At 38.6% G+C, this 24,269-nt stretch overlaps 1 protein-coding gene and 1 pseudogene across 1 annotated transcript; one reads left to right on the top strand and one right to left on the bottom strand.

Annotated features, from left to right (window-relative positions):
* Nucleotides 1-3,445: 3,445 nt before the first annotated feature.
* LOC116646249 lies at nt 3,446-4,425 on the bottom strand (annotated as a pseudogene).
* Nucleotides 4,426-13,505: 9,080 nt separating this feature from the next.
* LOC116646247 (olfactory receptor 52B6) lies at nt 13,506-23,498 on the top strand. The gene is given in 4 exon segments (XM_032426838.1): nt 13,506-13,603; nt 22,486-22,571; nt 22,574-23,194; nt 23,197-23,498. Coding segments are annotated over 4 exon segments (1,107 nt in total).
* The last annotated feature ends 771 nt before the right edge of the window (nt 23,499-24,269 follow it).

Genomic DNA, 24,269 nt, shown 5'->3' with positions numbered 1-24,269 from the left:
ACCAAAATTGTGCATAAATAAGGGAAATACGGAGGTTCTCCCTTCTAGCTCACTTTATTCACAGAACACCTTCACAATCTTGTAACACAAATAGGAATATTTGATGATAATAGATCTCATGAGTGCACAAATGAACTGATATTTACTGTTGTAAGTGTGTAATTTGGGAGAAAAAAAACAAGACAATTAGGTGTTTGGAAACACAAACTGCTTGGATGCTGCGTGTCCTGTGCCACCCTCCTAATTTGCGCTTGAGCAACCCTTGTTTTAGACTCCTTAACATCAATCTCACAGGATTGTGGTATAAGGATCCAAGAAAAATTGTATTCAAGTTCACTTTAGAAATTATAAAATGCTGTACAAATGTGTTGTGTCATTGCCGTTAATTTCATTATACTCCCTGGTATGAGCTTTCACCCTCCTTATAGTCAAAGGTTAAGAACAAAACAAAGCAAAAACCCCTGTCCTTTGTCTACAGCAAAGTCCTTCTATCTCCTGCCTCCTTTCTTTTCCCACCAGGGTTAATCTAGCTGCAGGGAAGTGTCCTCCCACAGCTTTTTCCTATCAGTCGTGTGCCGCCCACTTGGGATGGGGGATGACCATAGATACTCAGTCTGCACCGCCCCTATTCCAGGCGGTGTGGGCTGGGTTTGCACTTCCTTCAGAAGCCCCTACAGGAATTTTCAAGGAAATTCTACCTTCCTCCATAACCATGGAACTTCCTTTCAGCTGTCTGCTCAGACTCCTGGCATATTTGGGGTATAGAGAAGATATTTTTGTGTTTTCCCTGAGTTGGGTTTTCTGAGTAATTTTTGCCAAAATCTTGGCATCCTGGGCCAAGAGCAAGTCTTGGGAAGTTAATTTACAATGATAGTGAGATAACTAAAGATAGTGAGAAATCTCCAGAGAGATTCATCTAATTCCAGAAGGACAAAGACATGGCTGGGTTTATTGCTGAAAACAAGTGTTCATCTTTTCTCTGGAGAGATTTATTTCTCATCAGACTCCAAAGAAACTTTCCCTGAAGGAAGGGGGAGTCGGGGGGAGGAAAAATAATCTCCCTGGCTTCTACAAGCAGAGAAAATACATTTTTCTTCACTCTTTGATTTTGCATGCACGGGACATTTGACCTAGCCTTCACTGTATAGCCTTAGTTGTAAGAATCAGGTATGGGAAACCACACAGTTGTTATTTGCTTTTTAAGTGAATAATGATAATCTATTCCTGATCTAGAACACTTTGTGTGTGCATTCAGGACAAAATTGATAACATGAGTATTTAAAATGCTTTGGTTTAGCTCAGAAAAGATGTGAAAGAGTGAGATCTCTGTGCTGGAGAAATCCTGCCTTCGTGGGATCTAGGACAGTGAGTAAGAGCAAATACTTTGAAATCAGACAGACTAATTAGCTTTATGCTCATCATATATTATTTATGTGATACTGAACATATTATTTAACTTTTTGATTAAGGTAAGATTCACATAACATAAAAATTCACCATCTTAACCATTTTATAGTGTTCAATTTAATGGCTTTTAGTACATTTACAATGTTGTGCTATCATCCCCAATATCTAATTCCAGAACATTTTCATTGCCTCACAAGGAAATCACATCTTCACCAAGCAATCACTCTTTATTCCCCCTTCCCCCAGCCACCTAACCACTAGTGATTGACTTTCTGTCTCTATGGATTTGACTATTCTGGACTTTTGACAATAATGGAATCATACAATACTCAGCCTTCTGTGTCTGGCTTCTGTCACTTGGCATAGTGTTTTCAAGGTTCATCCGTGTGATATTGTGTATGAGAACTTTATTCTTTCAAATGGCTGAAAAAGACTCCATTGTTTAGATTGAACATATTTGTTTTATCCATTCATCAGTTGATATGCATTTGATATGAGTTGTTTCTATTTGGGGGACTATTATAAATAATGCTACTATAACATTTATTTATAAGTTTTGGTGTAAACATCTGTTTTCAATTCTTTTTGATATATACCTAGGAGGAGGACTGGGTCATTTAATAAGGCTATATTTAACCTTTTGAGGAAGTGCCAATCTGTATTCTACAGAGGCTGCACCACTTTACAGTCCTACTAGCAAAGCATCAGGGTTCAGGTTCTTCACATCCTCATCAACACTTACTATTTCCCATTTTTAAAAAAATTACAGTTACCTGGTGGGTGTGAACTAGAACAATAAAAGGGAATTGAAAAAATATTTCCTTTCACTCCCTTTCCTACCTAAGTGCAAGCTAAGCTTCAAATTCCAGAGGAAATAGCATGTGTGAAAGTTCAGAAGGAAAGGGAACATAGTTTGAAAAAGCATAAGACGTACAGGGTGATTGTAGCATAAAGGGCATGTGAGCCAAAGTGAGAGCAAGGGGGAGAGATGGATCAGCGGACATCAAGCAACAACTGGTTAGCACCAACCATGCTGTAAAAGGCTTTGAAGATAGGTTAAGGCATTTGAGTTTTCTTCCAGGCAAAATGGGTAACTTGAATGATTTTTAAGTAGAGGATTGACATGATTAATTGGGGTTTAGTAAAACCACTCTAGTTTCTGAGTAAAAAAATGGATGCAAGAGAGAAAAATTTAGAGTGAGCAAATTCCAAATGAGGCTGCTGAACAGATCCAGGACACACACACACAAACACATGCACACATGCGCACACACAGAGAGTGGTGATCATATTTTAATATGAAACATGTGAATGAATTTAAAGGGTATTCAGAGGACATAATTGATAATAAATGAATTTTAGTTCATGTTGATTGTGGAGTTTCAGTGGGATAGCCAGGAGGTGTTACCAAATACAGAGTCGGCTATATGGGACAGAGAAAGAATTGGGAGTAGAGCTTTGGATGTGGGAATTTTCAGCATGCAGATGGTTATTGAATTTATGAGCTTACTGGGTGCCAAAAAGCCTATGAATAAAGTATTATTTTTTCTTTTCTTTCTTTTTTAAAATTTATTTAAGAAGGACATTGAAACAAGATAAAAGGACCAAAGGAAGAGTAAACATTTTTTGCGTTTAAGTTTTTTTTTTTTTTAAAGATTTCATTTATTTATTTGACAGAGAGAGACACAGCGAAAGAGGGAACACAAGCAGAGGGAGTGGGAGAGGGAGAAGCAGGCTTCCCGCAGAGCAGGGAGCCCGATGCGGAGCTCGATCTCAGGACCCTGGGATCATGACCTGAGCCGAAGGCAGACGCTTAACGACTGAGCCACCCAAGCGCCCCGCGTTTAAGTTTTTGATTGTAGAAAATTGGGATTCTTCTATCTGATGTCTGTCACTTTCTAGGGACTTGAAAAATCCTTACCTCTCTTCCTCTAATTCTACCAATGATTTTCCCCAACAAAATTAAGGTGTTGAGAGTCATAGGAATTGAGTCCATTATTGGAGGGCTTCCTACTACTGATTTACATAAGAAATTCTATTAAATCAATATGATTACTTGACTTCCCACAATTTTTTTCTCTATGTTCCCAGCCTTGGGACACTGAATCCATTTAGGAAAGAATAGGAGGATGACCTTGTCCCTGATCTGCTTGGTTTTTACAGCATAAATGATGGGATTGAGTGCAGGAAGGATTGCCACATAGATGTTGGCAAACATGATATAAAAGGTGAGGGAGATACTGTGGCCGCAGTGATGAGAACATGGCTGGTGTGTAGAATATGAGAATGACACTGACATGGGAACCACAGGTGCTGAGGGCTTTCTGTCGGGCATCTCTGGATAGAAGGTGGAAAATAGCATGAAGGATGAGAGAATAGGAAATACCAATGAGAATTAGGTCTGAGATAATAGTCATTACAGACACAGCAAAACCATACCAGATGTTGATGGAGATGTCAGCACAGGCGAGCCGGGCCACCTATATGTTCACAGTATGTGTGAGGGATGATGTGTGTCCTGTAGAAGGGCAAACGTTTCACCAGGAAACTAACGGGCAGAATGACACTAAAGCTCCGACCGACAATGCCCACCATGATCTTGACAATTGTCCTAGGTGTCAAAACGCTTGTGTATCTCAAAGGAGAACAAATGGCCATGTAACGATTAAATGCCATGCCCAACAAAGTGGTTGAGTCCAGAAAAAAGCTGAAGTGAAGAAAGAACAACTGGGTAAGGCAGCCAGGAAAAGTGATTTTCTGAGCTTTCAACCAGAATATGCCAAGTGTTTTGGGCACACACGTGGTACATAATATGAGGTCTGCAGAGGCCAACATAGAAAGAAAGAAGAACATGGATTCACGGACACTCTGGTCCATAGTGGTGAGGTAAAGAAGGGCCACCAGGTAGATAACAAAGAAAGGAATCCCAATCCAGATATAGAATTGCTCCAGCCCTGGGATCCCTACCAACATGAAGGAGCCTGGATGGAAACTTGTTAAATTCAATGTGGCCATCCTGGTAATTGTAATTCCTTAAGGACAAAATATAGTATTTTATTCCTGGAACTTACTGGCCATGAATTCCCTTTAAGTCTTTTCCAGAACTAAGATCCCTTCATTCCCATCGCATCACAAACACTACAGCAGACACTTACCAAAGGCTGCCAAGAGATATGAATTAAACCATGAATTAAACCAATAATTCTCTATCTATAGACATTAACAATAACAGCATTGTTGCTACATCGGGACCACGTCCCACCAGATCCATGCCCTGTGATCATTGCTGGGCCTGTGTCGTCAACTAAAGTTCCAAGATTATCTTGCCCTCACCAAGGAATTCAGTCTGAGATTTCTCAAAGATGTAGATGTCAAGTATCCTACCTGGCACAAATCTCAGTAAATCTTCACTGAGGTGCCCATTCAAAGAAATAACAGGGACCAGGTATGAGTTAACAAATCTGCATTCTTCATTGCCAATACATCATTAGGAATCTGGCGAGCCAATCTACTACTGCCTATTTGCTCCACTTCCTTAATATCTGGAAGAAAATCTCCATCTAAATATTCTTCTGTCAACTCATCAACAATTCTCCAAAACTCATTATTTCTTCCACCTGTTAACTTCCTGACCAGCTACCTCACTTTGTCATCGCATCATTCTTCCACCACCAGAGCATGGTGATCTGAGGGTTGACTGAGGCTCTTCTTCCTCCTTCAGTCCCTGTATCTAATCTGCCAGCTCTTCTGATCCTCTTTAAAATCCCTGTCTGATCTGCCTACTCCACTTTTGCACTTCCTCACCTACTCAAGTCATTAATCACCAGTTGGAGCCATACAATAAAAATCCCAGTTCTTCCAATATCTTGGGAGTCTTGTTCTTTATCTCATGCTGCCAGATTGCTCTCTTAAAAATATGAAATTATTAAGACATTGGCAACCTTGTTTAAAAGCTTGTCATTGCCCCCATTATACCTACAGAATATATTTTATCTCCTGTTGGCAGTCAGTAGTTTCCTTATATATTTTAGTTCTACCTATGTGAATGTGTATCACATTCTTCCCTACAAGGCGTCCATAGATTTCTCCCTCGTTCCTACATCTCATTGCTTCGATTGCTGCCTTTTCCATCAGTGTAATCTTGTCTTCTCTCAACATGTGTAAATTCTATTCATTGCTCTTGATCCTTACCAACACAGATGTCTCCAGGGCACCTTCTCCAGTAATCCTGAACCAAGCAGTCCCTTCTCCTGCTTGTAAAATCAAGTTCTTAATCATTTTACCAAACAAACTATCAGATGACTGTATTGAATTTCACATTATTTTCCTGCTTATTCTCTTGGATTCTCTTTTCTAGATATGTGAGCATCCTCTGTTAATGATTGGGAACTCCTCTTGAGGACAAATTTTCTGTCCTCATGCGTCTCTTCCAGAATAAAAGAAGGCAAGATTTCACATAGAATAACCATTCATACGGTCTCAGTGGTAAAATTAATATTTCAAGATTGTCATTCTTTACTAATTTTTTCATTGTGTCCTGTTTTGGCCAGAAAATATCGAATATATTTCTTGAATACACACACACACACACACACACACACACACATTTCCTAGGCTTATTGTCTTGTCCTCCATCTTTAAAGACGATAAAAGTGGATTGAGTCTTTCTCAAGTCTCCTTATTCTAACCTCTATAGTCACATATCTCTCTCTGACTCCGAACTTTTCTATCTCCCTCTTCTACTTTTATTTTATTTTATTTTATTTTATTTTTTAAAGATTTTATTTATTTATTTGACAGAGAGAGGCACAGCGAAAGAGGGAACACAAGAGGGGGAGTGGGAGAGGGAGAAGCAGGCTTCCCGCTGAGCAGGGAGCCCGATGTGGGGCTCGATCCCAGGACCCTGGGATCATGACCTGAGCCGAAGGCAGACGCTTAACGACTGAGCCACCCAGGCGTCCCTCCCTCTTCTACTTTTAAAGACCACTGCAATTACAACAGAATCACCCAGATAACCCAATATAAAGTCAAATGATTAGCAGCCATAAATATCTTTTGACATATAAATAACTTATGCACAGGTTCCAGGAATTAGGATATGCATATCCTTGAGGAGTCATTCTTTATTCTAGCTACCAAAATCTTTCCCTGGATTTTTCCAGGATCTTCTCCAGTCTGCCTCCCCAAGACTCCTACCACCATTACCACACTCAGATTATACTCACAGGCACCTTATCCTGATGTTAGGAAACCAATAAAGGGCTTGAAGAGGATAGTTCTAAGATGAGAACAGAAAGATACAGGAAGTAACACAACACAGTTGGGGAGGACATATAAAGAGAAGGGTACCCAGTTGAGAGGTGAGGCATGGGAACAAAGAAATTTAATTCCAGCCAGGAAAGACAGACACACCTCGACAGCATAAGCTTTTATTTCTCTTTGTTTTTCTCAGGGGATGGAAAGACTGAAAAGTGAAGGCTCTAAATTCTAGGGGGACTCCATGGACTCCAGTCACCAGTCAATACTATTAGTATTAGTATATAAATGTTTGCATTAATGTTTTCCTGGTCTAGAAATGACATTGTACACAAACATGGTATGATTCAGGGTTTTGGACAGACAGGAGGAACCAGGAAGTACTGGAATACTTCAGCCTTTGTAGACTAGTCATTTATAGAGAATTCAAAAAATAATTTTGGAAAGAAAAAACAAATTTAAGTTAGCTAGGCTCTAGGTTCTGACTTCAAAGAAAGGTGTGATAATAACCCTTTAAACTCTGGATCCCAGATATTTATGTGTTTGGAGAAAGACAATCGATTGATTAGGGATGTGGGTGAGCTCCAGATGTTATGGTTGTAGGACCCATATGAGTATCACCTTCTATTTCACTGAATGGGGCTTTCTGGTCTCTACTTGTAACTGCATTGAGGTACTTTGAAGAAACTCTGACTTCTGAGCAAGATGAGTTAATCTTTTACATAAACAACTCCCTTAGGTCATTGCATATTATCCAATGTTTACAGTACTTCTGGAGATTATCATTAACATCCAGATGCTTGTGGCAGAGACCTTAAAGTTATTCTTGAAACCACTTTTTCTCTCACTTCCCTTATTTTCTTTTCATATTATTGATTCTGTTACTGTATTGCCAAAAAAAAAAACAAAAACCTACCACAGGTCTCAGTGTCTTACAGAGACCTTTCACGTTTGAATTGTTTGGTAAAACAAAGCAAGCTTTGCTTATTGCAGAAAGAGCTGAAGATACATTGCAATTTTGTGGTGCTAACTAAGCTTTCCATTTTACTAAATCAGATAAAAGTATCAAGTTCAGAATATCTCAAGGGAAAACAGTCCAGAGTATTAAAGGTTGTTGTATGCTGACTAGCTTGGTGTATCAATTGTGGCAAATAAAAATGGGTAAACTAACCTCCTCCTCCCCTAAAAATATATTCTTTTGACTCTGCTGTGTCCCTGAGTTCTTGCAGATCTTTAGGCAACTTACATGAAATTGACTTTCTTTCATCTCAACCAGTCAAAGTGGGAATTCCAGAACAAAAAATTGAATTGAGCACAAGGTGACACCAACCCCACCCATTCCAACAATATAAACAACTAAGTTTAACATTTTAAAATAAAAACACATAACATACACAAAAACTCCATTTCTAAAAATCAAAGTAAAATAGTAACACATGGAAACATTTTATTTTATTTTTTTATTTTTTTTTAAGGTTTTATTTATTTATTTGACAGAGAGATAGAGCCAGAGAGCACGGCAGAGGGAGAGGGAGAAGCAGGCTCCCCACTTGAGCAGGGAGCCCGATGCGGGGCTCGATCCCTGGACTCTGGGATCATGACCCGAGCCGAAGGCAGATGCTTAACCATCTGAGCCACCCAGGCGCCCCACACATGGAAACATTTTAAAACTAAACTGTTCCATTCAAGAACAGCCTAAGGAGACATGACAACTAAATATAATGAGGTTTCCAGGACAGGACTCTGGGACAGAAAAAGAACATCAGTTAAAACTAGAGAAATCTGCTATGGCTGCATGTACTAAATTGTCCTTTGTCTCTGACCCAGAATTCCTGTGTCTTCTACCAGCCACCATGAAACTGTGGCAAAGTAACTTGTTAGCTTGCAAGTAGAAGAAAATTTCAGACTCTTCGCAGTTCTTAACATAGACAATTTGGGAATATAGAATAAATATATCATACTCTGAGCGTAAAACGAGGTAAACAAAATATACTTAAGAAACAATGACTCACAGAAAGAGAAACTATCTTTACCATCAGCTGTCCTCTTTATTAAGCCATCAAGATTATGATTCGTTGGAACAAATAAATTTAATTATAAAATGATTTGTTGAAAATGAAAAGATATATACCATTCTAGAATGCTATATCACAATAAGTAGTGTTGAGTTATAGCTCTAACAAACATGAGTTATTTCCTGAACCTACAAAACATATAGTAAATGCTCAAAAGATGTTTAACTATTATTATTAGCTCTTGTATATAATAAAGAATATATATGTATGTATATATCGCCTATCATTATATCATCATCTTTTTTTCTGTACAAATAATCTTAGTTATATATTGGCATACTGCAAATATACTGTAAACAGAAGTAAATCTTTCTGATATAAATTATATCTGAAATGAACTTCTGTTGATATCGCTTTACCTTCATTAATAATAATATGTCAATATTGGTATATTGATTATAACAAATGTACCATACTAGTGTAAGATATTAGTGATATCATATTATTAATTATAGGAAATCTCTGTACAGTCTTTGTAAGTTTTCTGTACCAGATACTACTAAGATAAGAGTTTATTACAGTAATGGGATACAAGATAATGTTTTTAAAAATCACTGGCATTTCTTTTCTCTTACAACAATTCCTAAGAATATGAGAAAAAATACTCCCCTCATTATAGTTTCCACTTCTCTCCTCCCATTCTCTCATAAACACTCTCCAGTCTCTACCACCCACTGAAATTGCCCTCTTTCTGGTACCCAGTGACCTCCATAATGCCCAGTCTCATGGGCAATTCTCAGTCTTCAATCTACTCAACACATCACCAGCATTTGAAAACTATGAACGCTTCCACCTAATTTAATTTTTTCTTCTTTTCATATCTCGATTTTTATATTTTCTCCTGTTTCTTCTTCTACTTCATTGGCTGATCCTTATCTTCTCCCTTTCTAGGTCCTCTGTCTTTCCTTTTTCTGAATCTTTTATTATTCCAGTACTCTGTCTTCAGCTTTTCTCTCTCTACTTTTACTCCACAAAGTGTATGTGTGTGTGTGTGTGTGTGTGTGTGTGTGTGTGTTTTAAGCACCATTTATTCACTCATGACTTCTAAATTTATGTTTCAGATTCCTAGATTCAACTGTTTTCTCAGCACTTCTACCTAATGCTGGATAACCATTTCAAGCTAAGCATGTCCAAAATCAGACTCTTCCTTCTCCTTAAACCATCTTTATCACTGTAAATGGCAACTCTTTTATTCCAGTTGCTGAGACCAGTAACCTTGGAATCATTCTTGATTCTTTCTCTTATATCACTTGTGTGATCATCATTAAATCCTTTTAGCTCTGCTATCAAAGTGCATTCAAAATTTATTTTCAAAACCTCTAATTCTCTGTCTCTGGTCCATATGGCCATAATCTCTCATCTGGAAAATTGTAATAGCTTCTTATATGGTCTCTCTTCAGTTTACTTACCATAGAAAAGCCAGTAATATTTCTAAACATGTAAGCCATAACATATAATTTCTCACTTCAAAATCTTTCTGACAACACTACAGAAAATAGTTTGGCAGTTCTTTTCAAAACTAAAAATAGACTTACCATATGACCCAGGAATTGCACTACTGAGCATTTATCCCAGAGAAATAGAGATATTTTCATGCATGAACTTATAGTTGGATGTTTATAAAGCTTTATTCATAATAGCCCCAAACTGAAAACTGCACAAATATCCTTCAAAAAGTGAATTGTCAAACAAACTGTGGTGTGTCTCTATCATGGAATACTACATAGCAACAAACAGAAACTAACTGTTGGCACAGGCAACAACTTGGATGAACGACAAAGAAATTATGCAGAGTGAAAAGGCATTGTCAAAAGAATACATACTGCATAATTCCCTTTATGAAACATTGGTAAAATAATACAATTACAGAGGTGAAGACTAGAGTCGTGGTTGTCAAGGGTTAGGAAGAGGGAAAGTATAGTCATGGCTATAAAAGAATAAAATGAGGGAATCTTGTGGTGATGTTACATTTGAATATCATGATTTTGCTGGTAATTTGGCAAGGCAACACACGTAATAAAATTGCCTAGAGTTATACATACAGACACAGATGAGTGCATGTACAAATGGTGGAATTGGAATGAGCTCTATGGACTGTACCAATGTCAACTTCTTGGTTTTGATACTGTATGATAGATATTTAAGACGTCAACATTGGGAGAGGCTGGAATAAAGATGCATGAGATTTCCCAGTACATTTCTGTGTGAACTTCCATGAATTTATAATTATTTCAAAATTTAAAAAATTTTTAAAGACCTCTTACTATGCTTTTCTAGCTCACTAAGAATAAAATGTAAAATTTGGACTGCATGACTTACTGAAGCCCCTGAATGATGTGGTCTCTTCCCCACCCAATCACTTACCCCCACCAATTTTCCAGTCATGATATATCACTTCCTATTTTTCAGATACACCAATCAACTTCATGTCTCTAGGCTCTTACTCTTAATTGTACCTCCGCTAGGGATAATCTTCAACCAGAACTCTGAATGTTTGCTTCCTTCCTCTTAGTCAGGTATCTGATATGACCTCACTCCTGACTGACCATATGTAAAATAAAACCTATCTGCACCCCCATCATTCTCAATCCCATTACCTTACTTTATTTTTCTTCATTTCACTTATCACAACCTGTCATATTACGGATTCACTTATTTATTTACTTATTATTATCTATCTATCTCCACTGGAATATAATTTCCATGAGAACAATGACTATATCCGTTCAGTTATTACCAGTAAGCACTCAATAACAAATATTATTGAATAAACAGTAAGTGTTTGGATATAGGGGAAAGAGTGTTCTCACACAATGTACATATAAAATCATATGACTGTTATTAGGCACAGAAACTATGGAGAATGATACTAATTTTATGTATACAAAAAAGTATTTGACAGAATTGAAGGAACGGTTTCCAAGAACACAGCAATGACTGTCAGATCAATATTTTACTAGGGCAGCTACTATATCGGGGGTCACAACTTTAAAAACACCAGAATCAAGAAGCTAACGCTTCTGCCACGAACGTTACCACAGGTGATTCTCAGTTCCCAGAAAGCTGCAGAAAAACCTCTATAACCTACATCCTGGGTTAGAATCAAGTTAGAATCAAGGAGTCACCAACAACACCACCACCGAGGGCTATCACGTCCACATTCTAATCATACCGGAAGAGTGCGGCAGATAAATAAACAAACAGATAAACAAAAAACTTTCTCTTTGAACTTTTTTGAAAAAAAAAAGAGGAAGAGGGAAATCATGATTTCTGACTTACTTCTCTCTGTTAAATCTTTAAGAGTCCATCCAATTGAAGAAAGTTAAATTTCATTCAGATGTGTAGATGCAAGTGATTCAGAGAAAAATATATTCTTTAGTTTTCTAAACTTTTCAAAAAAAGGAATGTTAAATGGAGATTTAAAAAGCCAAATCACAGAATTCACTGCAAATATATTCTCAAATATATATTATACATACAGGTGTCCTTGTCCTTGTCTTTATTTGCCTACCTATTTTATTTGACCCATTTTCTCTTTCAATTTTTGTCTTTTTTTGTCATTTATTTATTTATTTATTTATTTATAGGATTGCCTCATAGTTATTTTCCTATTATTCAAAAACTGCTTTAAGGCTGATGCTTATCATTTCACTTATTTTATATTTGCGTATACAGACATCTTCTATGTAGATATAATCACAATGGTCAAGCGTTAACTTTATGATTTGTGCTTTTTGAGTTCTAATAAGAAATAAGTTCTTATCCAGTTGTCATAAATTTATTTTCCTATATTTTCTTCTATATATTTTACATATTTTCTTAAAATATGAAACACCCCCCCCCCTTTTTAAATGATAAAACATAAAAACAAGGAACTGGAAAGAAAGAGACAATTGGTTTTTGAAACTGCTTTAAGCCAACTCAAGAACATTTGTGCACGTATGTTTAAGAATGCTTTTTAAATTTTTTTTGCTTGGATGTTGTTTTATTTTCTATATCTCTATTATAAAATGGGGGGAAATTCTCCCCCATGGTGTTCCAAATGAGGTAAAATTTATGATGAAAGTTTACTATAGGTTCACAGTTTCTCCCTAAGGGATGCAATCATGTACATAAAGGGGTCAGATCAGCTCCCTTGTGTGAAATGGCACAAAGCTAGTCCTTTTAGAGTTTCGCTAGTGAGACTACATCTGTATATTAGTTTGTTTGTTTGCTTCTATTTGTTTTTATTTTGTCTAATCTTCATCACTGGAAGAACAGCACCTGCTTGGGGCCTAGATGCTACTGGAGAATTGAAGAATCCCACCTTAGGACAGAGGGCCGAATGGTTAGTGCTATTTGAACATCATTTATCATTATTTTAATAATGAAAAGAAAGTCTGTGAAGACTTATGACAAGGATTGTATCAACATGTCCTGAAATTTTGATCTCATTTTAATATTAAGACAACCATATTAAGGAGATGACATCAGTAAAAATGGATGAGTAAAGACCTTCAACAGTTTGCCCTCCATAAAAGCTATGAAAAAAACTAGAAAAATTGTTAGAGTCAACTTGTGTATAATTCTGGAAGTTAACTATAGGCTTGCAGCCACCTGCAGAGCATTTATTCAAGAAAAACTGTTCAGTCAAGGTAAGAACAAAGAGCTTTGTGGAGTTTTAAGTTGTCTGAAAACTATTCTCCTCTCTCCAGCTATGTAGAGCCTTAAAAATAACAGCTTACATTCCCAGGGAAGTTTGACAGCCACTGGGGAAGAAAAATGGAAATGGAGCTCATTCAAATCCTCATTCCCAAAGAACTGTCATTATCCGACCTGTCTGGTAGTTCCCCGGAAGACCTGACTTACACAGCTGATCAGAGCTTGTACAGTACTAAAAGCTTTCTGGGGAAAGGAGACATTTATTGAAAACAAAGCAGGCAAGTGTTTTAATTTTGTGGCTGTCTGAGACAATGGAGACCATTGTGGTAAACAATAAACGAACCAAAAAAAACTGAAAAGTTAAAGTTGTAGAATGAGATATCTGTAGAAGCTCTGAAAAAGACTGGCATATCTCTGTGAATATAGAAGCTCAGAGACATGTGAGGGCTGTGAGCATGCTTGGGAAAGGCCCGAGAATGTCCTAAGTTCTCACCTCTTGCTGACCTTCAGGTTCTGCAAAAGCAGGAAATGAAGGCTAAAGCAGGGTTGTGAACTGCATGGCTGAGTAGTGACTATGTGCTCTAAAATGCACAGAGTCCCTCAGTAAAGACTGGGTGATTTATTGTTCTTGGTATTTATGAAAATCTCTGTCCAATCATTAGCTGACCTCTAAGATAACTGAGTAGAGACTTCAGTGACCACATGAGACAAAGCATATAAACTTTACAGAATTAGTTCAAGAAAGTGATTAAACAAAGAGCAACTACAACAATTAGCAACAAGAGCATACCCTAGGAATAAGGGAAAATTCAATTCCCAGAGTTACCACAGTTTAAACCACAGCCCAGTTTAAACAAAAAAAATATGAGGCATGCAAAGACATAAAATATATAGCTCATAGACCAGAAAAAGAATAATCAACAGAAACTATTCTTGAAAAGCCCAGATGTTTGAATTACTATACAAAGACTTTAAATCAGCTATTTTAAATATGTTCAAAGAGCTAAAACAAACCATGTCTATAGAATTAGAATTATAAAAAAGAAAAGAAAAAGAAAACAAATATAAATACAGAGTTGAAAAGTATAATAACCAGACTGAAAGAGGCTCAAAGGCAAATTTGAACTAGCGGAAGAAAGAATCAGCAAATGAAAAGATAGGTCAATTGAGGTCATCAAGTCTGAGGAACTAAAACTTGAAAAAGTAATAAAAAATGAACAGAGCCTCAGAGACATGTGAAACACCATCAAATGTACCAACATGTGATACATAATGGCAATCCTAGAAAGAAAGGAAAGAGGGAACAATGCAGAAAGAATATTTAAAGAAATAATGGGGGTGCCTGGGTGGCTCAGTCAGTTAAGCATCTGCCTTTGGCTCAGGTCATGATCTCAGGGTCCTGGGATCAAGCCCAGCATCAGACTCCCTGCTCAGCAGGGAGTCTGCTTCTCCCTCTCCCTCTGTTCCTCTCTCTGCTCCTCCCTCCCACTTGTGCACTCTCTCTCTGTATCTCAAAAAAAAAAAAAAAAAATTAAAGAAATAATGGCAAAAAAACTTCCTAAATGTAATTTTTGAATGAATCTACACATCCAAGAAGCTCAATTATTTTCAGGTAGGACAAATACAAAGAGATCCACAACTAGACACACCATAATGAAATTGCTGAAAGCCAAAGACAGAGCATTGAAAACATCGAGACAAGTGACTCATTATGTACAAGGAATTGTTAATAGGACTGAGAGCTGATAAGTCATCATAAACCATGGAGGTGAGAAGGCAGTGGAATAACATATGAAGTGCTGAAAAAAAAAAATCTCAACAAAGAATTCTATACCCGACAAAACTCTTCTTCAGAAATGAAGATGACACTCAACAAACTAGGATAGAAGGGAACTCCCTCAACTCAATAAAGGGTATCTATGTAAAGCTCCCAGCTAACATCATACTTGATGGTGAAAGATTGGATGATTTCTCCCTAAGATCAAGAACAAGACAAGATGTCTGCTCTTGCCACTTTTACTCAACAGTGTACTGGAGGTTCTAGCCAAGGAAATTAGGCAAGAATAAAAAATAAAAGGCATCTAGATTGGAAGAGAATAAGTTAAATTATCTCAAATTATAGATGACATGATCTTGATATAGAAAATCCTAAGGAATCCATTAAAAATAAAAATAAGAAACTATTAGAACTATAAATGAGTTCAGCAAGGTTGCAGATCAATACACAATATTTAAGGTCAATATACAAAAATTGCTTATATTTCTATTCATTTGTAATGAACAATCTGGTAACAAATTAGTAAAATGTTTCAATTCATAAGAACACCACAAAGAATAAAATACGTAGGAATAAATTTAAGAAGTATAAATTTTATACTCTGAAAAATAGAAAATATCATTGAAAAAAATTAAAGATGTGCTGTGCATAATAAATGGGAAACTATCCCATGTTCGTGGATTGGAAAACTCAACATTGTGAAGATGACAATACTTCTTAAACTGATCTACAGATTCAACACAATCCTTATCAGAATCACAGCCAACTTCTTCGTAGAAATTAACAAACTGATTCTAAAATCCATATAGAGTCACAAGGATACAGAATAGTCAAATCAATTCTAAAAAAGAAGAGTAAAATAGGAGGACTCATAATTCCTGATTTTCTTCTTTTTTTATTCTTTTATTTTATTATGTTATGTTAATCACCATACATTACATCATTAGTTTTTGATGTAGTGTTCCATGATTCATTGTTTGTGTATAACACCCAGTGCTCCATTCAGTATGTGCCCTCTTTAATACCCATCACCAGCTAACCCATCCCCCCACCCCCCTCCCCTCTAGAACCCTCAGTTTATTTCTCAGAGTCCATAGTCTCTCACGGTTCGTCTCCCCCTCCGATTTCCCCCCCTTCATTTTTCCCTTCCTGCTATCTTCTTTTTTTTTTTTAACATATAATGTATTATTTGTTTCAGAGGTACAGGTCTGTGAGTCAACAGTCTTACCCAATTCACAGCGCTCACCATAGCACATACCCTCCCCAATGTCTATCACCCAGCCACCCCATCCCTCCCACCCCCCACCACTCCAGCAACCCTCAGTTTGTTTCCTGAGATTAAGAATTCCTCATATCAGTGAGATCATATGATACATGTCTTTCTCTGATTGACTTATTTCGCTCAGCATAATACCCTCCAGTTCCATCCACGTGGTTGCAAATGGCAAGATCTCATTCCTTTTGATGGCTGCATAATATTCCATTGTATATATATACCACCTCTTCTTTATCCATTCATCTATTGATGGACATCTTGGCTCTTTCCATAGTTTGGCTATTGTGCATATTGCTGCTATAAACATCAGGGTACACATACCCCTTCAGATCACTACATTTGTATCTCTGGGGTAAATACCCAGTAGTGCAATTGCTGGATCGTATGGTAGCTCTATTTTCAACTTTTTGAGGAACCTCCACACTGTTTTCCAGAGTGGCTGCACCAGCTTGCATTCCCACCAACAGCATAGGAGGGTTCCCCTTTCTCCGCATCCCCACCAACATCTGTCGTTTCCTGACTTATTAATTTTAGCCATTCTGATTGGTGTGAGGTGGTATCTCATTGAGGTTTTGATTTGGATTTCCCTGATGCTGAATGATGTTGAGCACTTTTTCATGTGTCTGTTGACCATTTGGATGCCTTCTTTGGAAAAATGTCTGTTCATGTCTTCTGCCCATTTCTTCATTGGATCATTTGTTCTTTGGGTGTTGAGTTTGATAAGTTCTTTATAGATTTTGGATACTAGCCCTTTATCTGATATGTCATTTGCAAATATCTTCTCCCATTCTGTCAGTTGTCTTTTGGTTTTGTTGACTGTTTCTTTTGCTGTGCAAAAGCTTTTTATCTCGATGAAGTCCCAAGAGTTCATTTTTGCCCTTGCTTCCCTTGCCTTTGGCGATGTTTCTAGGAAAAAGTTGCTGTGATAATTCCTGATTTTAAAACTTATTATAAAGCAACAGTAATCAAGAAAGTGTGGTGCTAGTGCAAGAATAGGTACTTAAATTGATGGAAACCTGTAAGTTCTTTCACATTCATTGATTGTCTCATTTGGCATTCACAGTAAAATCATAAACACACATGTACACTCAGTCTCAATTGCAATTGGACACTGTCTGGAACCACCCCTAACTTTACCAGGCAGAATTATTTTTCTAGCCTCTGGATTCCCATAGCGCTTTACACCCACTCTTTTATTTAATTACTGGTAGCCACTCATGGTAAGAGAACATGATCCCCTTACCTGTAGACCTGAAATGCTTACCAAAGAAGGGACCAATTTTGGCTTGAATTTTTAAATGAGCAAGACAGGGACAATAGTCTTTATATATCTTTTCCTTCAGGATGACATATGAATGCAATTGATTTTTAGGGGCAATGAAGTGGTGAAGAGAGAGCATTAAGGTAAAAAAGGAGCAGAGGTTTGAAGACAGACACTAAGCAGATGATGAATGAAAGAAGCCCAAGAGGAAAATGCTTTAGGGAAGACAAAAGGATGAGAGGAAGAGAGGAGAGAGAGTGGGATTGAAGGCATGGAAGAGAACTAGAGAACTAGTGTTGAGACGGGAGATGCAAAAACAAGTTCAGTGGAAACTCTCAGGCTAAGTAAGAGCATCTGATTGGTGCTGACCACAACTGCCCCACACCCCTTAGGTTCTCAGAATGTCTATCAATAGATTTCTCTCCTCTGGCTCTATGCCAGAGCATCTCCTGCATGCCTTAGGTCCTGTGTTGAACAGAAATATATTGGCCCAAATGGCAGGGGAGGGATTTGAAACTAAGGGAGGAAAGGACCCACAAAGGGAGGAGAATCCTTATCCCTGAAGGAGAAGAGGAGCAAAGACCATATGAAGCAAGGCCCTAGATCCAAGTCTATATATTGAGGAAGGCTGAGCTGTGCAAGAAAGGTTGAATCAAAAACCTGTGAATCTGAGAAGGTGGCCTCAGGGAGGTAAGTCTGGGTCATATATTTTCAGGATGGAGAGGAGGGTATTAATATGGGGGAATGGATGGGGAATGGGTAAAAAATAAGCAGACAGCTCTTAGCAACATTCGAAGAGGGTGAAGGGTGAAGGGGAAGAGTGGACTAGGTTACCAGAGGGAATTGTGTTCTCCTGCGGAGTGCGACGGGAGAAGAGCAATTGGAAGGGTCACTTTTTATAAAGGGTCTTTTTTATACAGATGAGGATGGGAGATTGATAAGTGATGATCCTTGGCTTGTCAGGAGGATGCTCAAATCATAAATGGCACACAGGCTCTATCCTCAGACATCGAGAAACAATGGGGAAAATGTTATTCTACTGCAGTTGGGGGCCATTTATAAAGGATAAAGTTCCTGGATGGAACAGTCAGGTAAAGGACTCAAAAACAGGTGGAAATAGGAAATAGAAGGAACATTTTTTTGATAGTTTTCCCAAAGCTGAGAAAAGCAAGAACTAGAGTGCAAGAGAATTAGGCATAGAAGGAGTGGGAGTTCTGAAAACAGGGGCTGCCAGAGAGAAAACTGTAAGTGGAGCTCTTAGGGATATTCCTTAGTTTGGGGGTGCAGCAACATCAATGGTGCCTCAACTGGAGTGAAAACACAAGTCCCATGGATTAGCAATAGGGAGCTACTGTGAACAAAGGCTGCCTTGGAGGTTGATTATGTAGAAGGAGAACTGAGGCCAGAGAAGAAAAGTTGATTCAGGGGCCGAAGGGACCCAGGAAGGTGGGAGCACATAGTGGAGGATGAGCATGATGAGTGATGCTGGGGGGGAAGAATGGGTGCAGCAACGGCATGGGCTAAGACTAGAAGAAGGTGTGAGAACAAAGGGTCTGTGATTACAAACCCATGGTTTTTTTGGTATGAGTGTGTGCCCCTGACAGTGTGAACTTATGTGGCTGTGTGAGTGGAGACTTACCTATTATTTCATCTTTCTTAATGTTCACCACATGTCAACTCTATCCCAGACACTAGTGAATAAGACACAGCCCTGACCCTTAAGGAGCTCACGATATATTGGGGCTGAGAAGATTTCAGTGTGGTCAGTGTTAGAGAGACATGGGTACTTGCAGGGGAAGGTAGGTGCCTAGAGGGAGCACACAGCCCCACCTCAGGGGATGAGGAAAGTCTTCCTGAATGAGAAATATAAACTGGGTAGATAAAAGTGAGGATGAAGGTAGGAGAAGCAGAATGTATAAAAGACCACAGAAGAAGAACAGGTTCAGAGACAAGCATTTGATCCAGTTTTAGCAGAGGAAGTGGGAAATATATTTGCATGAGTCCTTCAGGCAGAGGGAAATTATTATCTGTAAACAAATAAGTACTGTGCTCAAAATTATCTTTAGGAAACATAATTTATTTATATATGGAGGCTGGTTTAGAGACTGGAAGGACTGCAGACTAGGTGGGGGGTGGGGGTGGTGTTCAGATAAGCGGATCTAAAGCCTGGAAAACCATGTAGATGACAAATACAGATTTGGGAGGTATTAGCACATGGGCACTAAATGAAGCCCAGGCTGTGGACCAGATTAGTCAGGGTGAGTGGACGGTGAGGCGAGCTTGCAGACAGCCCAGAGGAAATACCAACAGTAAATCATCCTGCTGGGACAGAGTAAGCCTTGATGAGGACGGGAAAGCAAGGTCAGGAGACAGGAGAAGAACCAGTGGAGGATAAAGAAATCAAAACCTAAAGAGGTGTTTATGGAAGGACTGACTTTGAAGGAAAGAAGAAAGAACAGTAAGTAGTGGAACAGGTTAGTAGAATAAGATATTTTTATGAGAGCTGTTGTTATTTTTTGTTTTCAAGGTTCTAAAGACTTGAATGTTTATAAATACAAAAGATCCAAGAAAGAAGATCCAAGAAATTGGAAGAAACTGAAGATATAGAAGAGAGGAGTAATTGACAGAACAAAGTCCCTAGGTAGGTAGGAAAAAAAGAGGATTCAGAGAATAGATGGGGAAATTATTCTTTTAGACATACTTACATACTTACACACATATGCATATATATATGCACACATGCAGGGATTATGTGTATGTGTGTGTTTATCCAGTTGGTTTTAAAAACAGTTTAAGACCACATACACACAAAAGTAACTATGTGAGGTGATGGATGTTAAGTTATTTAACTTGATTGTGGCAATAATTTCACAAATGCATGCATATTCTAAATCACCACATTGTTTACCTTAAATATATGCAATTTTTTATTTGCCAGTTATTCAAAAAATTAAATTTAAAAAACAAACTACAGATTTATTTCGAGAAAATTGATATCTTAACAATCATTTGGATCCTCTGACTTGTGTACATGGTGTACATCTCCATCTATTTATGTTCTAAAAAATCTCAGCGTATTTTATAGTCCTCAATGTAGAGGCTTTGCAAATTTCAGTTACATTTATTTTTAAATATGTGATTTTTTTAACACATATTTTGTACATTTTTATGTTTATATTATAAGGGAACCTTTAAAATTTAATAAAATTTAAATTTAAACTTTAAAAAGTTGTTTGTTGTTAGTACAGAAAATTACAATTGATTTACATTGTCTCTAAATAAACAAATAAAATAACTTGAAGGAGCTTTTTTAAGCCTAGGTTAAGTCAAATATATTCCAGCTCTGATAAAGGAATCACTGAAACACGGGAGAAACATTCACACGACTTTCTCTAAGACTGGAGGAAAGGAGAGCAGAATGGGTGCAGAGATAAGATAAATTTACGAGAGTGGAATAATAATATGAGGAGTTGGCTCCTGACAAAACTGAAGTCTGGGTTCTACAGGAGGAAAGTTCTGTTGATAGAGGAACAGGAATTTGGACAGTGGTAAAAGTTATATGTTCATTGTGAAGATAATTGGATAGGACTGAGGGGTCTATAGGTAGTAAAGACTATTTGCATGGTCGTCATTTTCTCCACATCCTGACCCTATGAGCCGAGGATAACACTGTTTAGATTTAGTGGAAGTCTGAGCATTTCCAGGGAGAATGCTGCAGAAACCAATTGGAACTTAGAAGCTATTGATCCTGGAAGAAGGGATGGACATCTAGACTGGATAGAAAGAAAGGTAAAAAGCTCTGGTCTCAGGGGCTCACAAACTTTAGCATGCATCAGAGTCAGCTGGTGGCCTTGCTAAAAAGTAGGTTGCTGCCTCCAAGCCCCGCTTCTGATTCATTAGATCTGTGGTAGGGTTCAGGAATCTCCAGGTTCCCTGACGATGTTGATGATGCTGATGATGCTGGTCTGAGGACCTCACCCTCTGAAGCATTATTCCACGCCTTCCTTCTTGTTCCTGGTGACAGCACCACACTTCAGAGACAGATGGGTGACTCAGGAGGCACCACACCGTTTAATAAGGTTTCCAAAGACAAAACTTAATATAATATACCAACAGGACAACAATTATGCTCATTTTAAAGATCAGAAAAATGTTACTTAGAAAAGACAGTGAGTTGTCCGAAATCACACAGTCTAGTTGACAGAGCAGACCCAGGTTGTTGTTGTTGTTTTCCCACATAATGTCCAGTGCTCTTTCTAAATGCCACGGCTGCCTTCACTGCCTCCGTACTTGTCGGAGCATCTGTGATGGGGGGGGAAGGGATGCATTGTCTGCGGTGCCCACTGCCCCCAATCCTACTCTTCCACATGGTCTGCCAAGCAGAGGCAATTGCTCTGTGGTGTGGGACTGTAGCCCTTCTGTGCAGAGCCTGGGGCTTTTGCAGAGCTCATTACAGTTCACATACCTATAGAGATAATAGAGATTGTTTTTGCTGTTCTAGCTATTCCTGTCCTTTTCAGATCCTGTGGCACTGTACTTAGTGGGTCTGGCGATGTTTTTGAGCCCTATGAAAGTCCCAGAACTATATCAAAAGCCTCTGAATGGGAACACAGGCCCTTTCTGTGGGCAGGGTCTACAACCGTGCACTTTGTGCAGAGTCTGTGTGTCATTGTCTAAAGAGAATACGGCTGTTCAGAGCCCATAGTGGTTGTGGGACCTGTACGTGTGTGCAGACCTTGTGGTTGTTTGCAAACATTTCTGTGCATTCTGCTGGTGTATACAAAGTCTGAAGCTATGGCTCCCCTTTGGCACAGGTGAAGAAAACCATGGCCCTTTCACCTGCCAGCAGCACAGCTGCTGTGAATGACTCTGACACTCGCAGGCAGGCTGCCTCCTCATTGGCATCCCTGGGCTGGAGCACCTGCACATCTGGCTCTCCATCCCCTTCTGCACCATGTATGTAGCAGCCCTGGCAGGCAATGGCATTTTAATTTGTCTCATCCTCTCCCAGCCAGGCCTGCATGAGCCCATGTACATAGTCCTGTCCATGTTGGCCAGTGCTGGTATCTTGCTCTCCACTTCCATGATGCCCACAGCACTGGCCAACTTCTGGCTAGGTTCTAGCCACATTTCCTTTGATGGTTGCCTCACCCAGATGTTCTTCATCCACTTCCTCTTTGTGGCTGACTCTGCAGTCCTGCTGGCCATGGCCTTTGACCACTTTGTGGCCGTCTGCTCCCCTCTGCGATATGCCACAATCCTCACGAGCACAGTCATTGGGAAGATCAGAGCTGCCACCCTCACCCGCAGCTTCATCATCATGTTCCCATCCATCTTTCTTCTCAAGTGCCTGCACTATTGCCAGATCAACATCATTGCACACACTTTTTGTGAGCGCATGGGCCTCGCCCATCTGTCCTGTTCTGATACCTCCATCAGTGTCTGGTATGGCTTGGCAACTGCTCTACTCTCCACAGGCCTGGACATCATCCTTACCACTGTTTCTACATTCCCATCCTCTGAGCTGTCTTCCGCCTCCCTTCTCAAAATGCCCGGTCCAAGGCCCTGAGCACGTATGGCTCCCATGTCTGTGCCATCCTACTCTTCTACATCCCTGCCCTCTTCTCTGTCTTTGCCTACAGTTTTGGTGGGAGACGCATCCCACATTATGTCCATATCCTCCTGGCCAACCTCTATGTGGTCATCCCACCTATGCTCATTCCCATTATTTACGGAGTGAGGACCAAGCAGATTTGGGAAGGGGCTAAACAGATGTTTTTGCATCTTGCCCAGGAATCTAAATAAAAGTTCTCAACTTGACCTCAACTTAATCTCTTTCTGTATCTATCAATTGTTCTTATATTCACCCTATCCTCTTCCCTACATCTTCCAGGTATCACTGTGCTATTATCATCTATGTCCCAATTTATTTAAATATACGCCCTACTCAAACCCACCTTTGATTTCTTTTTTTAGAAATATACGGTAATACCCACCCCACTTTCTTCCACCTATTACTCAATACCTTCCAATAACCCACTGTCAAGAAAAACTGATTAGGGGAAATGTGATAACTTATCTGAATCTACCATCCAAATAAGACTTTTCTCAGCATCCACTTGCATTTTCCCCTTAACATGTGTATAAGAATATGTATTATAGTTATATTCTATGATATATAGGACATAATATATACAGAACATCTATAATTTATCTATAATACATACAATATATAAAAATATATATCATATAATATATACATACAGTGCTTAGTATATAATAAGTGCTTTGCAAATATAGCTTTATTTGTATTGTTATTTTAAGTATTATTAACTAATAGTTCATCCAGCTCAATTAATAGTTCATTACCTCATCATTAATAGAAAGCTATCCTGAGACAAACCATAAGAGACTCTTTTTTTTTTTTAATTTTTTTATTGTTATGTTAATCCCCATACATTACATCATTAGTTTTAGATATAGTGTTCCATGATTCATTGTTTGTGCATAACACCCAGTGCTCCATGCAGAACGTGCCCTCCTCAATACCCATCACCAGGCTAACCCATCCTCCCA

Source organism: Phoca vitulina, unplaced genomic scaffold (genome assembly GCF_004348235.1).
Source record: "Phoca vitulina isolate PV1807 unplaced genomic scaffold, GSC_HSeal_1.0 scaffold36, whole genome shotgun sequence".
NCBI lineage: Eukaryota > Metazoa > Chordata > Mammalia > Carnivora > Phocidae > Phoca > Phoca vitulina.
Note: the sequence above shows the minus strand (reverse complement) of the source record. Positions and strands in the feature narration are given on the sequence as shown.